This window comes from Megalobrama amblycephala, linkage group LG17 (genome assembly GCF_018812025.1).
Source record: "Megalobrama amblycephala isolate DHTTF-2021 linkage group LG17, ASM1881202v1, whole genome shotgun sequence".
NCBI lineage: Eukaryota > Metazoa > Chordata > Actinopteri > Cypriniformes > Xenocyprididae > Megalobrama > Megalobrama amblycephala.
The window spans coordinates 18,685,593-18,701,919 of record NC_063060.1 but is presented as its reverse complement, the minus strand read 5'-3'; the positions used below and the strand labels follow the sequence as shown (position 1 = coordinate 18,701,919).

The 16,327-nt window shown below is 36.5% G+C and overlaps 3 protein-coding genes across 5 annotated transcripts; 1 reads left to right on the top strand and 2 right to left on the bottom strand.

Moving 5' to 3' along the window:
- Positions 1–320: 320 nt before the first annotated feature.
- On the bottom strand, positions 321–5,375 carry fuz (fuzzy planar cell polarity protein). Of its 3 annotated transcripts, none has more exons than XM_048164414.1 (2): positions 3,647–5,375; positions 321–2,036 (listed from the first exon to the last, which is right to left on the bottom strand). In XM_048164414.1, exon 2 carries the CDS (start codon positions 1,967–1,969, stop codon positions 689–691), a length of 1,281 nt encoding a protein of 426 aa, XP_048020371.1. In that variant the 5' UTR covers positions 1,970–2,036; positions 3,647–5,375; the 3' UTR covers positions 321–688. The 3 variants fall into 3 exon arrangements, with proteins under 3 accessions (XP_048020371.1, XP_048020370.1, XP_048020369.1); XM_048164413.1 differs by having other exon boundaries at positions 3,813–5,375; XM_048164412.1 differs by having other exon boundaries at positions 4,094–5,375.
- A 1,379-nt stretch (positions 5,376–6,754) lies between these two features.
- zgc:92744 (uncharacterized protein LOC436846 homolog) lies at positions 6,755–11,217 on the bottom strand. Its single transcript, XM_048162995.1, has 3 exons — positions 10,970–11,217; positions 10,675–10,750; positions 6,755–7,484 (listed from the first exon to the last, which is right to left on the bottom strand). Exons 1-3 carry the CDS (start codon positions 11,048–11,050, stop codon positions 7,444–7,446), a joined length of 198 nt encoding a protein of 65 aa, XP_048018952.1. The 5' UTR covers positions 11,051–11,217; the 3' UTR covers positions 6,755–7,443.
- A 620-nt stretch (positions 11,218–11,837) lies between these two features.
- On the top strand, positions 11,838–15,366 carry selenot1a (selenoprotein T, 1a). Its single transcript, XM_048162994.1, has 6 exons — positions 11,838–12,014; positions 12,517–12,627; positions 12,844–12,970; positions 13,405–13,492; positions 13,965–14,131; positions 14,871–15,366. Exons 1-5 carry the CDS (start codon positions 11,884–11,886, stop codon positions 14,087–14,089), a joined length of 582 nt encoding a protein of 193 aa, XP_048018951.1. The 5' UTR covers positions 11,838–11,883; the 3' UTR covers positions 14,090–14,131; positions 14,871–15,366.
- The last annotated feature ends 961 nt before the right edge of the window (positions 15,367–16,327 follow it).

Here is a 16,327-nt window from a genome sequence, read left to right as displayed (position 1 = left end):
ACACAAATGAAGATATATTTAATAAAATCTGAGCGATTTCTGTCCCTCCATAGACAGCTACTGAACTACCACTTTGATGCTTCAAAATGTTCATAGAGAGATCAGAAAACTAGTTCATATGAATTGAGCTAATTTTCATCATATAAAACGATTGTGTCTCCTCAGAAAATTTGTACTTAACCGCTCAATTCATACGGATTAGTTTTACAATCTCTTTATGAACATTTTAAAGCATCAAAGTTGTAGTATGTAGCTGTCAATGGAGGGACAAAAATCTCTCAGATTGTATTAAAAAATAATCTTCATCTTGTGTTCTGAAGATGAACGAAAGTCTTACAGGTTTGGAACAGCATAAGGGTGAGTAAATGATGACAGAATTTTCATCTTTGGGTGAACTAACCCTTTAACCATGAAGTTGAAACACAAAAGAAGATATTTGGCAAAAATGTCTTGGTGGGTTTTTCTGTACAAAAAAACTCAATGGGATTAAATGCTGTTTGGGATAAAAACAGCTGAAAAAAATTCAAAATATCTTCTTTAGCATTTTGCAGAAGTAACAAAGTCAAACAGGTTATGCAACAACGTAGGTGAGAAAATAAAATCTCTTTAATGCCTGAACTGTTCATGTTTACAAATCCAGTAGGTCTGGTATCTGGTTCAGTATTCCATACAGGAGCAAACCGATGTCCTAAAAACCAGTTGCAGCAGTAATCGCAGAGAGAGTCTGTGTAGCCACCGTACGCAAGGCAAATGTTGGCACCGAGAGATCCATGAGGAGGAAGAGCTGGTGTTGGGGACTCTGCAGGCCATAACACTTACACTCATCAGTCACAAGGTAGCACTGCACAGGGACATGGGTAAATCCCTGAGAAAAATCCTCTGAGGTAGGTGAGGCTGGTGAGACTGATGTCTCCTGCGAGGTAAAATATCGGGTCATGGCAAACGTGTAAAAAAGGCGAAGGAGCTCCAAACGCCTTCCTGATGAAAGAAGAGGCACAGCCTCCGCAGGAGCACCACCACGAACCCTAGGGCAGACGGTGACCGCGCGTCGAGATTCGCGGTTGATGAGCAGAAGAGCCTGGACGTCCCAGCGAAGGCTCACAGACGGAGGAAGAGTGGAACGGTCGGCCTGCTCCATACAGATGCGTAGATTCTCCACCAAAGTGGACCAAAAACGACTCACAAGCTCATTCTCCGCCTTGTACAGAGAGGGTTTGGGGCCACAAAGGATGCACACGTGAACCCCAGGAAGCAGTTGGAAACTGAGCAAGCGAATAGCGACGGTGGGACTGCCTTGGGGCAGGAAGACCGGGTAGTCACATGACGATGCACCAGAAAGCGAGTGTACCAGGATTGAGAGCACAACAACTTCCTGGGAAGTCAGTCGAGACCACCATTTCTCCGTGGCCTGTGCCACACGGCCACGCACTAGCAGGCAGCCAAATTCGCTCTCCGCCGCTTGGGCGAAGGAGTCTAGAGCTTCCTGAAGCAAGCCGGAGTTGGAGGAAAGCAAACAGTCGGCACATTGTGTCAGATCTCCCATAAAGCCCTGATCGTCACTGACGCGCTCCAAGAACATGTCGATCAGGCGGTAGCAAGAGCGCAACTCTCGTTTTAACCGCTCCACGTTGCGTATGTTTGCCAGCTCGTCCTGTCCCAGGACCATGACCATGCAGTTCCACACGTTCTCCAGCAGGCGACGCAACTGCAGCTCACTGATGGCGGAGCCCCCGCTGCCACTCACCGCAATCAGCATCAGGCTCTCCTGAAAGACCCCCCAAACCACACGGCTGCCTCGATCTGTCTCACAGCTCGATAACTGAGCCCCATGGCCGGCACCAAACATATGGACACCGTTTAGGGAGCCGATGATGGAAAAGGGAAGCTGCTTGGTGGAGCCTCGTGAGAACAGTGGGACCCCACTGGAAGCTGTGAGGCACAGCAGCTGGAGAGTCTCTGCTTGCAGCATAGTGAGTTCAGACTGGGCTGGAGAGTGTCTCTAAACAACAATCAGTGATGAAGACATCGTATAAAGCCTTTAGGTGCACAAAGACACAAGAAATAAACACATGAGAACTTCAGTATCAAACATTCGAACACCTGTCTAGGGTAAGATGGGGAAAGATGCAAGAACAATGTGCGTTTACTTTTAAATTGTAACATATTTGGATAAAGATTTAGCATATGCATCAGCCAATGTGTTATTAAGGGATCTAAATAGAAACATTTGTTATTTTAGTTGTCATTGCACAAAATGTATAAATCACTTGTTTTATTATCATTCTCATTAATATTTACTGTAGCCTATATATATCAAAGTGTCAAAGCTAATTGAAATCCTTGTGAAATTGTGAAATCCTTCATTCTGAATTCATTGTGTTGCTTTTATGACACATATTCAATTAAAATATTCACAGTTACATACAGTTGCAAGAAAAAGTATGTGAACCACTTGCAGAATCTGTGAAAATGTTAATAATTTTAACAAAATAAGGGAGATAATACAAAATGCATGTTATTTTTTATTTAGTACTGTCTTGAGTAAGATATTTTACATAAAATTTTACAGAAAAAATACATGATGCATTAATAGACAGGGGTGAAAATATTTGGAATTTGAAGATCAAGGTAAATTGTATTTAATTTGTCTTCCGGGAAACATGCAAGTATCTTCTGTTGCTTCCGAAGGGCAGTACTAAATGAAAAAAAATGATATTCAAGCGAAATAAGAAAAATTTGGACCTCTTCATCCTGTTCAAAAGTTTTCACCCCCCCGACTCTTAATGCATCGTGTTTCCTTCTGGAGCATCAGTGAATGTTTGAACCTTTTTTAACAGTTGTGTTTGAATCCCTCAGTTGTCCTCAGTGTGAAAAGATAGATCTCAAAATCATTCAGTCACTGTTGTAAAGGGTTCAAATATGCAAAAGATGCTGGAAATCTGAAGAATTTTTGGGACCTGGAGATTTTTTCTGAAGAACAGAGTTCAGTTTAACTGTTCAGAATGAACAAGAGACTCATGAACAACCATCACAAAATAAAAAAACAGCCGTAGATCATCCAGGTAACCAAACACAGTATTAAGAATCAATGGTTCACATACTTATGAATGGGGTTATTTTAATAAATTCAGCTATTTTGTCTTATGGATTATATGTAAACATATTTTATGTAAAATATCTTACTCAGGGCAGTACTAAATAAAAAAATAACATACATTTTGTATGATCTCTCCTATTTTGTTAAAATTCTGCACATTTTCACAGATTCTGCAAGTGGTTCACATACTTTTTTCTTGCAACTGTATATATAATACATTTTGCTTTCAGATGAACCTCTTTTACTGATATCATGTTATCATCAGTTATTCAATTATTCAACTAAAACATTTTAAATACAGTAGTTGATTCAGTATTTTACATTAAATAGGTTTTAATGAAAAGCAAAGGTGTCTTAAATGTTCATCTACTTTATGGAATTATTAAATATCATCTTACCCCAAGGGTCTAATTTTATCTTTTCACTTCAAAATTAAAAATTTTTTACTCCAAAATGTACAGTCGTGTCTCTAAAAATTCTCCATTAACAAGTAACATCACACAAAAACATAATACAATATTTTAAAAATTAGATAAATTAACTTCGCACCTGTTCTTTGACCGACTAAATCTCACAAATGTTGATATCCAGATGTAATGACAAAATTGGGAACGTTACAGCCGTTCATTAAATGTGCTCAGATGGGATTTTGTGCCATGATACAGAGGGAAAAATAGAATCATCTTGCCCCAGAGGGCATCTTTCCCCAACGTACCTTAATAACAGGAAAGCCTGGTCCTCATGCAAATAGGCATGCAAGCGTGACATATCTGCGCCGAAATTACATTTTGCGTGTTTGTTTTGTTAGTGTAACGTAACGTTAACTATGCAAACAGTGAACTAAATGTTGCTAATGCAAGCTGAAACATTCACAGACTGCTGTAACCAGCGTAAGCTCGCTTAAGTTTGACCAAATATCTCTATACATGGAAATACGGAGCTAATAACTTGAGTTGGTAACTGTTAATAAGAAAATTAATTCATTATCTGTCTTGCCTGACTTCGTGTTGTAAACTTCTAGTCTCCACAGCAACATCTCTGACAACAGCGGTTCCGCTCTTCTTCGTAGCCAATGAAAGTAATAGAGAACTGACGGCTCTACACCGCCACCTTGCGGAGATTTAAGTAGCGTCTATGAAACCATTTCATATTCTGTTTAGAACTGCAAGTAAATGTTTATATGTCTAATGTATCCTTAATATTTTATTTTATATCTAAATATACTTTATGAATCCTGAAAAGTCTCGACAAATAAAAAAGAACTTTAATATATGAAACTATTAAACAACTCTCATTTTCAGCAGTTCTTCGTTCTAGTATGATATCATTGAAGGGATAGTTCACCCAAAAATGAAAATTCTGCCATCATTTACTCACCCTCAAGTTGTTCCAATTCTGTATAAATGTATAAAAAGGAAGAATAAAGTCTGTAACCAGGCCGTTTTAGGGCACCATTGACCTTAACACATTCTTCAAAATATCTTCTTTTGTGTTCAACGGAACAAAGAAATGTATACAGGTTTGGAACAACCTGAAGCTATGTAAATTATGACAGAATTTTCATTTTACTAGCAACCAAAAACAAAAATCTTAAGATTGCTCTATTTATTCAGTCTGATTATTTATTGTGCGTACCGGGTTAACACATTGAGGACTAATTTTCATTAAACAAATTCCTCATTACTATAATAATTCTATAGAAATAACTGCCTGGATGCTTACTTCAAGAAGGGAGAGAAGATTTTTAACAGCATGATATTATGTTTGTAACAATTTAATCAAATAAGTTGGTCTTTCTGAACTAAACATTTTAAACCTTATTATAAAATGTTACTTGCTACAAAGTTCTGAGTACGCAGCAGAGTTCATTCCACACTGAAATTCAAGCATTTCGTAAGTACAATGTAACACACTCACAACATTTCATCAGCAGCATGCTTAAATTATGCTACAGTCAAAATCAATTGTTTTTAACGAATGAAATGCTGAATTTACACCAAAATGATGAACATTCACACCGTGTTATGTAATCAGCTCTATTGATCACCATTGTGTGACACTTTGCAATTGGCAAGTCAAAATGTTAAGCACTGGATATCTTTGAGTGATGCTGACTTTAGTCAGCAAATTTCTGGCCACTATATTGTTCCTCATTTTAAAGGTGCCCTAGAATCAAAAATTGAATTTACCTTGGCATAGTTGAATAACAAGAGTTCAGTACATGGAAATGACATACACTGAGTCTCAAACACCATTGTTTCCGCCTTCTTGTGTAAATCTCATTTGTTTAAAAGACCTCCGAAGAACAGGCGAATCTCAACATAACACTGACTGTTACGCAACACTTGGGATCATTAATATGTACGCCCCCAATATTTGCATATGCCAGCTCATGTTCAAGCATTAGACAAGGGCAGCCAGTATTAACGTCTGGATCTGTGCACAGCTGAATCATCAGACTAGGTAAGCAAGCAAGAACAATACCGAAAAATGGCAGATGGAGCAATAATAACTGACATGATCCATGATAACATGATATTTTTAGTGGTATTTGTAAATTGTTTTTCTAAATGTTTCATTAGCATGTTGCTAATGTACTGTTAAATGTGGTTAAAGTTACCATCGTTTCTTACTGTATTCACGGAGACGAGAGCCTCCATTTTCATTTATAAACACTTGCAGTCTGTATAATTCATAAACACAACTTCATTCTTTATAAATCTCTCCAACAGTGTGTAATGTTAGCTTTAGCCACGGAGCACTATCAAATTCATTCAGAATCAAATGTAAACATCCAAATAAATACTATACTCACATGATCCAAAGCATGCATGCAGCACGCATGACGAACATCTTGTAAAGATCCATTTGAGGGTTATATTAGCTGTGTGAACTTTGTAAATGCACTGTATTATAGTCAAGAGCTCCGGGGGCGGGAAGCGCGCGATTTAAGCCGGGCACACATTTAGCTTTATCTGTGCATGTTGTTCTTTTAAGCCGGGCACACATTTAACGACTAGCTAAAACATTCTAAGACTGAGCTCAACATACAGCGATTGTTTCCTGCGACTGAAGCAGATTTAAATACTTACACATGGAATTTGAACACCGACTGTAATCGCAGACTGAACACAACTGGCTCTGACTGGACGCGTTTGAGCGCGATCAGTCATAAGTATCAATTTACATTCATAATCGGCCTTACAATCGTTAAGTGTGAGCGCGGCTTTAAGGGGCCACAGCCTGAATCGGTGCATAGTTAATGATGCCCCAAAATAGGCAGTTAAAAAAATTATTTAAAAAAAATCTATGGTGTATTTTGAGCTGAAACTTCACAGACACATTCAGGGGACACCTTAGACTTATATTACATCTTGTAAAAACTGGTTCTAGGGCACCTTTAAGCTAGTGTAAACAGCTCAAACAGTTTGTTTCATTTAACTTACTAGATAACACTCTTATGACCCTTTAATGTTTTGTTGGCATATTAATTCAAACAAACTATGAATGCCTTTCAATCTCTTCACTTTACCAGTCTTTTTATGGGTAAATGTAACCAATATATACATGCGTGCAGATTTAATGGGTAATTTAACCGAAACAAATAAACGTTGGTTAAATTGCATACATTTTTGATAAAAAAAAACATTACACTCATTTTAGTAAAACAAAGCAATTGTGTTTTTTTATCTTTTAAAAGTCCAGCTTTGTTCCTCTTCCTCCATTACGCTATCATGATACATGACTATAACATCATCTGTTCTGAGAAAAGCTGAATTCCTGCTAAGCCTCATTTTATTATGGTAAATTGTACCACAATGACAAGAATATGTGCCAGAGAACTACATTATTCAGGTTGAAGATTCATATTCTGGAAGAAAGGAGACAGCTATTAAATTAAGAAAACAAATAAAAGAAAGGTAATACAAGGTGTGATTTGTCATTAAGATGAACTGACTGGCTTTTCATTCGTAATATTTCATGTTTTGGGGTCCAAAAACCAAACAATAACACATTGAATCATTTTTGCACAATTATTTCAGGAATGATCGAGAAGTCAGGCGTTACAAATCACATCACTCCTTGCAACATATCAAGATTTTTAAATTACATCAAGGTAGATTGACAGAAGATAACATTACAATTAATAGGAATGCAATTTTATGGCTTTTTGATTTTTCTTCATTAAAAAGGCACCAGAGAGGAATGACAGAATTGTTGCACCTCACAGAAGAAGATAAATCAATAAAATCAGCAAAAAGCCTTTTAGAAAAACTCCTTGGCAAAGTTGGGTGTAGTATGCGGAAGTGGCAAGGAGTGGATAGTTGAGACGTCATCGGTCCTCTTTACATGCCCATTCGAATGCTCTGAATGATCTGGAATATTGCTGAGGAGAGGAAAAAAAACACTTAGAGTGACATTCAGCTTTGGAAGAGATGAGGAGCACAAATATTGAAAACCTAAACTTGGTGATGTCAAGGCTTATAAAACATAAAGGGGTATAATGGACCATTGAGCTATTCATGTTCCTTCCTTTTTTTCCCCTCACAAAAATAAACAGATTTTCCCAAAGAGCGTCATCTCTAACAGAGTAAACCTATGCTTTCTGGGTCGAATCAGATTAAAAGATTGCAAAATCATCCATGGCACAAAAGTTAGGGCAGGCAAACAGAACAAGATGACCCAAAAACACTGGACAAAAATGTCATTCGTTCAATGCAAACAGCTTCTCTAAGGCAACAGGGTACAGACCTTGCTAGAAGTGGAAGAAACCCAGGTCAGAGCAAATGCCACATTAAATCCGGATGAAGCCGTTTATGACATTGTCAAAAACATTGTGTCTTTTTAAAGGTTAGTTCACTCAAAAATGGAAGTTCTATCATCATTTACTCACCCTCATGTCATTTCAAAACCGTAAGACTATCTTCGGAACACAAATGAGGATATTTTTAATAAAATCTGAGAGATTTCTGGCCCTCCATAGACAGCTATGCAACTACCACTTTGACATTTCAAAACATTCATAAAGAGATTGTAAAACAAGTCCATATGAACTGAGCGGTTCATTCCAAATTTTCACGATCAAAGACACATGATCACTCTATATGATGAGCAGACTGAATTTAGGCTTTTATTTACATATAAAATTCATCAATGCACACATCAGTTATGCTTGCTTGATGTGCAAGAACCAATGAGGTTCAATTGAGCTTCCGCAAGAACCAATGAGGTTCAATTGAGCTTCCGCAAGAACCAATGAGGTTTATTCACGCGTCAAGCAAGTTCACTGATCAATGTTTATATGTGAATAAAAGCCTAAATTCAATCTGTTCATCATATAAAGTGATCGTGTCTCTTCAGAAAATTTAAACTCAACCACTTTATTCATATGGATTAGTTTTACAATCTCTTTATGAACTTTTTGAAGCATCAAAGTAGTAGTTGTGTAGACTGTCAATGGAGGGACAGAAAGCTCTCAGATTTCATTAAAAATATCTTCATTTGTGTTCTAAAGATGAACAAGTGTCTTATGGGTTTGGAACCACATGAAGGTGAGTAAATGATGACAGAATTTTCATTTTTGAGTGAACTAACCTTTTAACCAACTGTACGTTTTAAAAAATTTGGTGATCTGAGCCAGCTAGCAAGGAGATCCATTACTATTCCTGTGAGTACAAGAAACAGAAGTTGCGACAGTCTCAACAAAAAATTTAGGGCAAGACATTGCCCAAGAGTTTGGCCCAGTCCCAAATGGCACCCTAAACCCTCACGGTCTTCCTCTGAGTCTGCACTTTCATTACATAATGCCTCTTTGACTGTCGGGTAAAGTCCTCTGTGTAGCTCACAGACTTGCGGGCTCAGCTGAAGTGTGCATCAAGGGCGCGTAGCGGCCGCAAACGGGGTGCTCGTGAGCACCCTTCTGAAACCAAAAAAGAAGAATGGGACACCCTACGGTCTCATGGACTTAACGAACACACGCACACGGCAGCCATTGTAAGTCCACAAGACCGAAAGTGCATAGAAGTGCCATTTGGGATTCAAACTGTGAATTCATTGGACGGTAGTGGTTTGCTATTGGTCGATCTCATGTGAGTGACAGGTTGCCCCACCCTCACGCTAGTGAACATGTCATCAAAGAAGAGAGATTTCAAGTATATTAATACAATATATTAATTATATTAATAATTAGGGATGCACCAACACTGATACCAGTATTGGTATCGGCCCGATACCAAGCTCATGTACTTGTAATTGTAAAAATACCCCCGATACCAAAGACTAATACCTCATGTGACGTAACTGACAGAAGCAGCAGAAACAATGTCAGCCTCATAGGTGTGGAAATACTTCAAACACACACATTGCGAACTGCATGCTTTCAATCACAATTCATTATCGATTAGTGAAGGCGGGATAGGAGGAATCACGCTGAATGACACAGACCAGAAGCGCTCTCGCTCTCTTTCTTGCGCGCGATCAGTTCTCCTCGCGCCTAAATGGTCAAATGCACACATAGTTGTCATAATGTCCATCGTGTGGAGTATCTCACGTAAATACAGTCGGTTATGGCTTAAGTGGATGTAAACATTTGGGTGAAAACAGGATATGTGTCAGTATCCATGGATTCAGTCTTAAGGTGACAGTAGCCTATATTTGTCATTAATGTTAATAAAACAACAAAATATGTTAAATAAATGTATACATGGTAAATAATACTCTATCTGAAAAACAAGTTTATTTAATTTGTAGTATTTGTTGTATTGTTTGTAAATTTATTTTTATATTACAAGTTATATATATATATATATATATATATATATATATATATATATATATATATATATATATATATATATATATATATATATATATATATATATAGGTAAGTATGCCCTTTGAAGGTTATTGGTCACTGAAATTTTTGTTCTTTATGTTTGTGACAAGCACATAAAAATTATTACTTTTTTCATTAGAGTAATAATAAAGAAGCTGTCCTACATTCATTAGTCTCACTGTGTTGTGCTTGGAAAACAGAAACATCACAAAAAAAAAAAAAGAAATTAATACATTTATAGGCATCGCTATCAGTATAGAAAAAAGTATCGGTACTTGTACTCGGTCCTTAAAAAAATGGTATCAGTGCATCCCTATACACGGATGTACACGGATAAATCATTTATAATAAATACTTTAGTATTCCATAAAAAAGAATTTTGATTTCATGGTGACTTTAAGCAGTTTTGTTGGCAATGTTATTGAATGCTGTTTTGAGAGTAACAACACCTGCAAATCCACGTGTTGTACCCCGTGAAAAATGAACAGATAAAGTCATGCTATCAGTCCAGCCTTGTCCATGTAAATAGTGTTCATTATCTCGGCCTTCACTGCAGTGCAAGGTTTCACAGTGTGCCAAAAAACTGAGTGGAGGTCAGCTTTGCCTACATATCTTGGACTCAATAAAAAGTGCAACACCAGCTCGTATAAAAACAAAATAGTATTCAAATTAGCGTGCTTATTATTTGGTATACGGTATAATAGATCACTAGTTAATTTTAATTATTGGTATGTTCACTCACCTGAGCCGCAAACAACAAAGATGAAAAGTGCCAAGAGCCACGGTCCCACCGAAACTTTATCATCACTCACGTTTCTCTGTGTGAATTTACATTCAAATCAGTTTCAATCGCGCATTATTTAATAGCTCTAGCGATAAAAAGCACACTGCAATAGAAGAACAATATTTCACTACAAAAAAAGATAAATCATAACTCATATCAATTTATTACAATTAATCAGCCATGTTAACACATTACATTAATTTCCTTTCACTTCTGCGGTTACACTATTGAACATCGTGAAGGGATGTCATACCGACGACTTGACGTTTCCTCTCTGGGTGATGTTTTTGCTGTGTTTCTCGTTGGCCATACGAATCCTCTGTTTGGCGACCATCGTTGCAAATGCTGGTGTGTTGGAAAAGTGAGCTGGTCAGTCACAAATATGACGAACACAACACAAAACTACTAGTGAGGATGAAGAGAAAACTACGTCGATTTTTGTCTACGTACTCAGAATATAAGCTCCGCCCACACCGGAAGTTTGCAAATGGACTGATGCTTGGACCCCGCCTTTTGAAAAAAAAAAAAAAAAGCTGGTAATAAACGTCAACGCTACATTTTCTAAATTTGGTTTTTAATATTCGGTACTGACCTTGCATAGTGTTGTCATACAGCTTATAAATAGTTCATATTAATGAAGACATTAGATTGGCATGTAAATCTTGGATTTTTGCACTGTCTGTGGTGTTAAAATTTGTTTTTGGTTTTTATTTGTACAACTAGATAAGAAAAAAAGGTTTGTCAAGACTTTGATGTTGGATTGAGAAAGCCTGTCAAAAATGTGTAAATAGTTTTAAAGTTGAATTTGAGTGCTAAGTTTGAATTAGTTAAAAAAAAAAAAAAAAAAAAAAAAAAAAATTAAGGTAGATTCTCAAGCCAACCAAAACCACAGACTGTAAAAAAATAAACTAAAATAAAATAACCAAAACGTTTGCCACGCCAGGCTCACGTCATGAGGGACGCAATTGCGTGATGACGTAATTTATTTATTTTTTTAACCGGTGCCGGTTCTTTGAAACGAACTGTTCAAAAGAACCGAATCGTGGAAATGGGACGGACTTCCCGTCTGTCACGAACCAATCACAGCGTCGCTTCCAGGATTACCCGTATGAAATTCAGTAGTCCACTTCCTGCTTTTAGTTCAGTAACTGATCGTCGTGGGAGAAGATGCGTTGGTTGCTTCTTTCGGTTGTAATATTATGGGCCTGTTCTCTTTACAGCGCCTCTGCGGATAACAATGGCGTAAAGAAGATGAAGATGCAGTTTGCCACGGGTCCACTTCTCAAATTCCAGATTTGGTGAGTGAGGGTTTGGACACTTTTATGTCGGTCGGTCGGTCCCCGGAACAGGCCGTTCAGTGTACAATGACATTGAGTGTGTTTATGGTAACACAGCACTGCTTGACGTGATTAACCTGGCAGAGAAACTGTTCTGTTACGGTATGCACAAACAAGCGTTAATTTGTCTCATGGCACAAGCAGTCTCTCAAGCAACCTCAGCGGGATGTTATAATCGGCTAGTAATCCGGTGTTAAGTGGAGAGCTCTCATTTGAGAGGATTAGCCCATTAGCGAGTCCGTCTGTGTGCCTCACTTTTGAACCGCTGCAGCTTTTATTGACTTATAAAGCACATTTGAGGCTGCTATAATATCTAGTATTCATTGGAAGGTCGTTTATCAATCTGAAACGCGAATCATTGTTTATATAGCTACATCACAACAGTGCAGTTGCATTAAATGTCACTGTGGAAGTGAAACAAAAGCTCTCTGAGGTGTTTCTTCATCTTGTTTGTTGACTGCAGTGTCTCCTGAGGATACAAGCGGGTGTTTGAGGAGTACACGCAGGCTTTGTACCAGCGGTACCCAGACATCCGCATAGAAGGAGAGAACTACCTTCCACTGCCTATCTACAGGTAATGTTTTACACAACACTGCTCATTGCTACATAGTCACGTGGCCTGGAATGATTCTATAAATAAAACAATAGCAAAATTATTTCTCTTTTTCATTTATTTTAATATTATTAACTTATATGTAATATTAATTCATAGAATATGCATGTATGTATGTATGTATGTATGTGTGTGTGTATAACTATTTATATAGTGTCCTTTTTTTCTTTCCTCCAGGCACCTTGCTTCCTTTCTGTCTATGTTTAAGCTGTTTTTAATTGGAGTGATCATTGTAGGCAAAGATCCGTTTGCTCTATTTGGCATGCAGGCTCCGGGTATCTGGGTTTGGAGTCAGGAGAATAAGGCAAGACCTTTTGTTGAGACATTTTCTTTTGGGGGTTTAAATCCTGGTCCTTAACTACAAGCTATTTTAGTAGTAGGTTAGATGGAAGATCCAGCATGGGTTCAAATACAAACTTTTTCCCCATGGACCTCATTAGTCTTTAACATTGTCACCTCAGTGTTGTCTGCAGTTATAGGAGAGAATGTAATACCCAAGAGACCAAAGAACAAGCTCCCATGTTAATGTTTATCTGACTCTTGTGCAATTCCTGAGATGCAGACAAAAAAGAACATATTAATCTTCAGCATTATTTAATTTTTATTTTTTGCATGATTTAATTAGAAAATTGAGTAATGTATAAACTATCCACAGAATATAGTATTTAAACATTAAACGTGTACAAGCAAACTAGCTGCAGCAATGCTTATTTGATGGGATTTGTTTCTTTTTGTTAGATATATGCCTGTATGATGGTGTTCTTCTTCAGCAATATGATTGAAAATCAGTGTATGTCTACGGGTGCTTTTGAAATCACGCTCAATGGTAAGTGTTTATTATGTTATTTATATGGATAATAAAATAGAATTTATATAGTATTTGTTTAAATGTCTAGTAGTATTATTTTTTGTATTATATATTAATTTACCTAACCCTATGAAGTTTTTGTTTGTAAAAAGGGATGATTGAATGATATGATAGTTTAGAAAATCCCTGCTATGACCCCTTTCAGAACAACATAACTTGACCAATGACACTTTCACTTTTTAAGATAACCTAGCCCTTTAAGAGGAATAGCACATAAAATCGTACTAAATCAGAAACTATTTATTTTTTTATCAAATCTGAATAATTAGAGGTGTTTGTAGACCTCTTTAGATAGAGGCAGTTTGGCGGTAGCATAATTCAGTGGTTTAGTCTGGCAGAAGTGAAAAATGCCATGGTTGCACGATCACTATGGTAACACTTTTTTTTTTTTTTTTTTTTTTTTCTCCTCTTCTTCCCTCTCTCTGGTTAGATGTTCCAGTTTGGTCCAAGCTGGAGTCAGGCCACCTGCCTTCCATGCAGCAACTAGTTCAAATTCTGGAGAATGAGATGAAGATGAACGTGCACATGGACACACTTCCACACCATCGCTCGTAACCTTGCCTCTGATTCACTGAATGGAGCCTAGGACCCCTCCACGTATGTGTTTACATCATAACCTTACTAAATGTTAAATGAATTATTTTTAAAATATTGTCTTTTGTTTTAAAAAATATCTATAATATATAAAAGTTTGGGGTCAGTAAGATTATTTTGAAAGAAGTCTCTTATACTCACTAAGGCTGCATTTATTTAAGCAAAAACACAGTAAAAATAGCAATATTAAAATAACTGTTTTTTAAGTATATTTTAAAATATAGTTTTATTCCTGTGATGTCATAGCTGAATTTTCAGCAACATCATTCAAGTCATTAATGTCACATGATCCTTGAGAAATCATTCTAATATGCTGATTTGCTGCTTAAGAAATATGTATTATTGTCAACAATAACTTTTTTTTTTTTTTTTTTAGGTTTATTTAGTGAATAGAAAGATCTAAAGAATAATATGCCTTCACTGTCATTTTGTATAAATTTAATACATCCTTGCTGAATAAAAGCAATTTAAAAAATTTAAATGTGCAGTTTTTCAAACTTCTTTAAAAAACCTTACTGACATCAAACTTTTGAATGGTAATGTAATAGCCAAGCAGCAAAATCTGAACGTAGTTAAGCCAAAAATGTGTAGATGTATATTTTGCTGTGCAAAGGCAAAACTCAGCAATATATTTTTATGAAACAGAGAGTTAAAGCGGATAACTAGTAATAATGCTTTTTTTCCCCCTCTTTATTCGTCTTTCAGATGAATTAATTCTCTTTACTCACATATTCTCTTTTAGTTTTGTGGTGAAGCTCTCCTACGGTTGTGAGGTGACGTTTATGAAGGTTTGCGCTGAAAGTAGAGCCTCTGCTAGCGCACACCCGATGTTCTGCGTTCTCCTCACCGCGCCCCTCGGAGATGCACCACCTACAGACACTGGTGCGGGACCCATGGCAACAACAGTGGCCATATAAATATGACTGCAGCCCATCTCTTGTGCAATAGCCATATATATGTTCACAAGAAATATGTAATAAATCATTTCTATTTGAGTTCAGTTTGCTCAGTCAACAAAATTTATGATGGCATATATTCCTTTCATCTGATCCTAATATATGGCTAAATCTTGGTCTTTATGTTTTATTTAATAAGTTGATATGAGAAGCTTCTAACTTATACAGCCAACCCCCATCATGATAATTTAACATTTAAGTAACATTAATTATATTTCTGAACCCTGGTTTTTATATTGCTTTGTATAGCTTGAAATGGAAAATAAAATGGAATTAACAAAATGTTGTTGTTCTTTATTGGAAGAATGGCCTAGCCAATTGTTTTAAAACAATTTTTAAATAATCAAAAATAAAGATTATTAGCTGAGCTGCACATATATTACAAATTAAGGTTGGGTTAAACATACTTTTAAATCACTCATTTGTCTTGCAATGCCATTAATCTAATCCAGAATTGGTTTTAGTCTGGTTTTACCCAGATCACTTCAGGTGAAAAGTCTTATGTGCTTATCACTAAGAATCCTATTGTGAACTTAGTCTTAGTTTTGGATTCTTCTAATTTGGCAGATTTACAGTTAATGTAATTGGTCTAGTAAATGCTTTATTTTATTTTGGTTAGTAATTGTTAATTGAAATGTACATGATTCACTTTGATGGCTTTTGATCATGGCATTTTTCTATAAATGAAATCAAAAAGAATTAGATTATATTGCAATACCTGAAATTTTTGGGAACTCTCCATGTAAAATTACTCATAAAATGTGGTATTACTAGTAAAATGTTTCAGTCACTGTTTAATTTTGATTAATCTAGGTTCAGGTAACATTGGAAATTCTCTATTAAAAGAAATAGTCTAGATCTATGTTTAAGACCTGTTCACATCAAGGATGATAACTATATAGATAATAATCAATTTTAATTCTTTAAGAGTAGCCCAAACCACAGTTATAACGATGCAGATTAATATTGTTGAAATCACATTGAGAATGATTTTTTTTCTAGATGATGAATGATGAGCCAATCAGAATGCACCCATCTTTAAAGCACTCCAGCACTTAAAACGGCTGGTGACAAAAATGAAAATGATGGTTTACTCACCCCCATGCAATCAGATATACTGTATATGAATGACTTTCTTCAGATCAACACAAAGACTTAAAGGGTTAGTTCACCCAAAAATGAAAATTCTGTCATTTATTCCTCACCCTGAAGATGGACGAAGGTCTTACGGGTGTGGAACGAC

Bases quoted from the DNA above. Each gene is read 5' to 3' on its own strand.
- fuz (XM_048164414.1), bottom strand. From the start codon at position 1,969: ATGCTGCAAGCAGAGACTCTCCAGCTGCTGTGCCTCACAGCTTCCAGT.
- zgc:92744 (XM_048162995.1), bottom strand. From the start codon at position 11,050: ATGGTCGCCAAACAGAGGATTCGTATGGCCAACGAGAAACACAGCAAA. The intron at 10,751-10,969 runs GTATGACATCCC...AAATTCACACAG, and splicing joins GAGGAAACGTCAAGTCGTCG to AGAAACGTGAGTGATGATAA. The intron at 7,485-10,674 runs GTGAGTGAACAT...TCCTCTCCTCAG, and splicing joins CTTTGTTGTTTGCGGCTCAG to CAATATTCCAGATCATTCAG.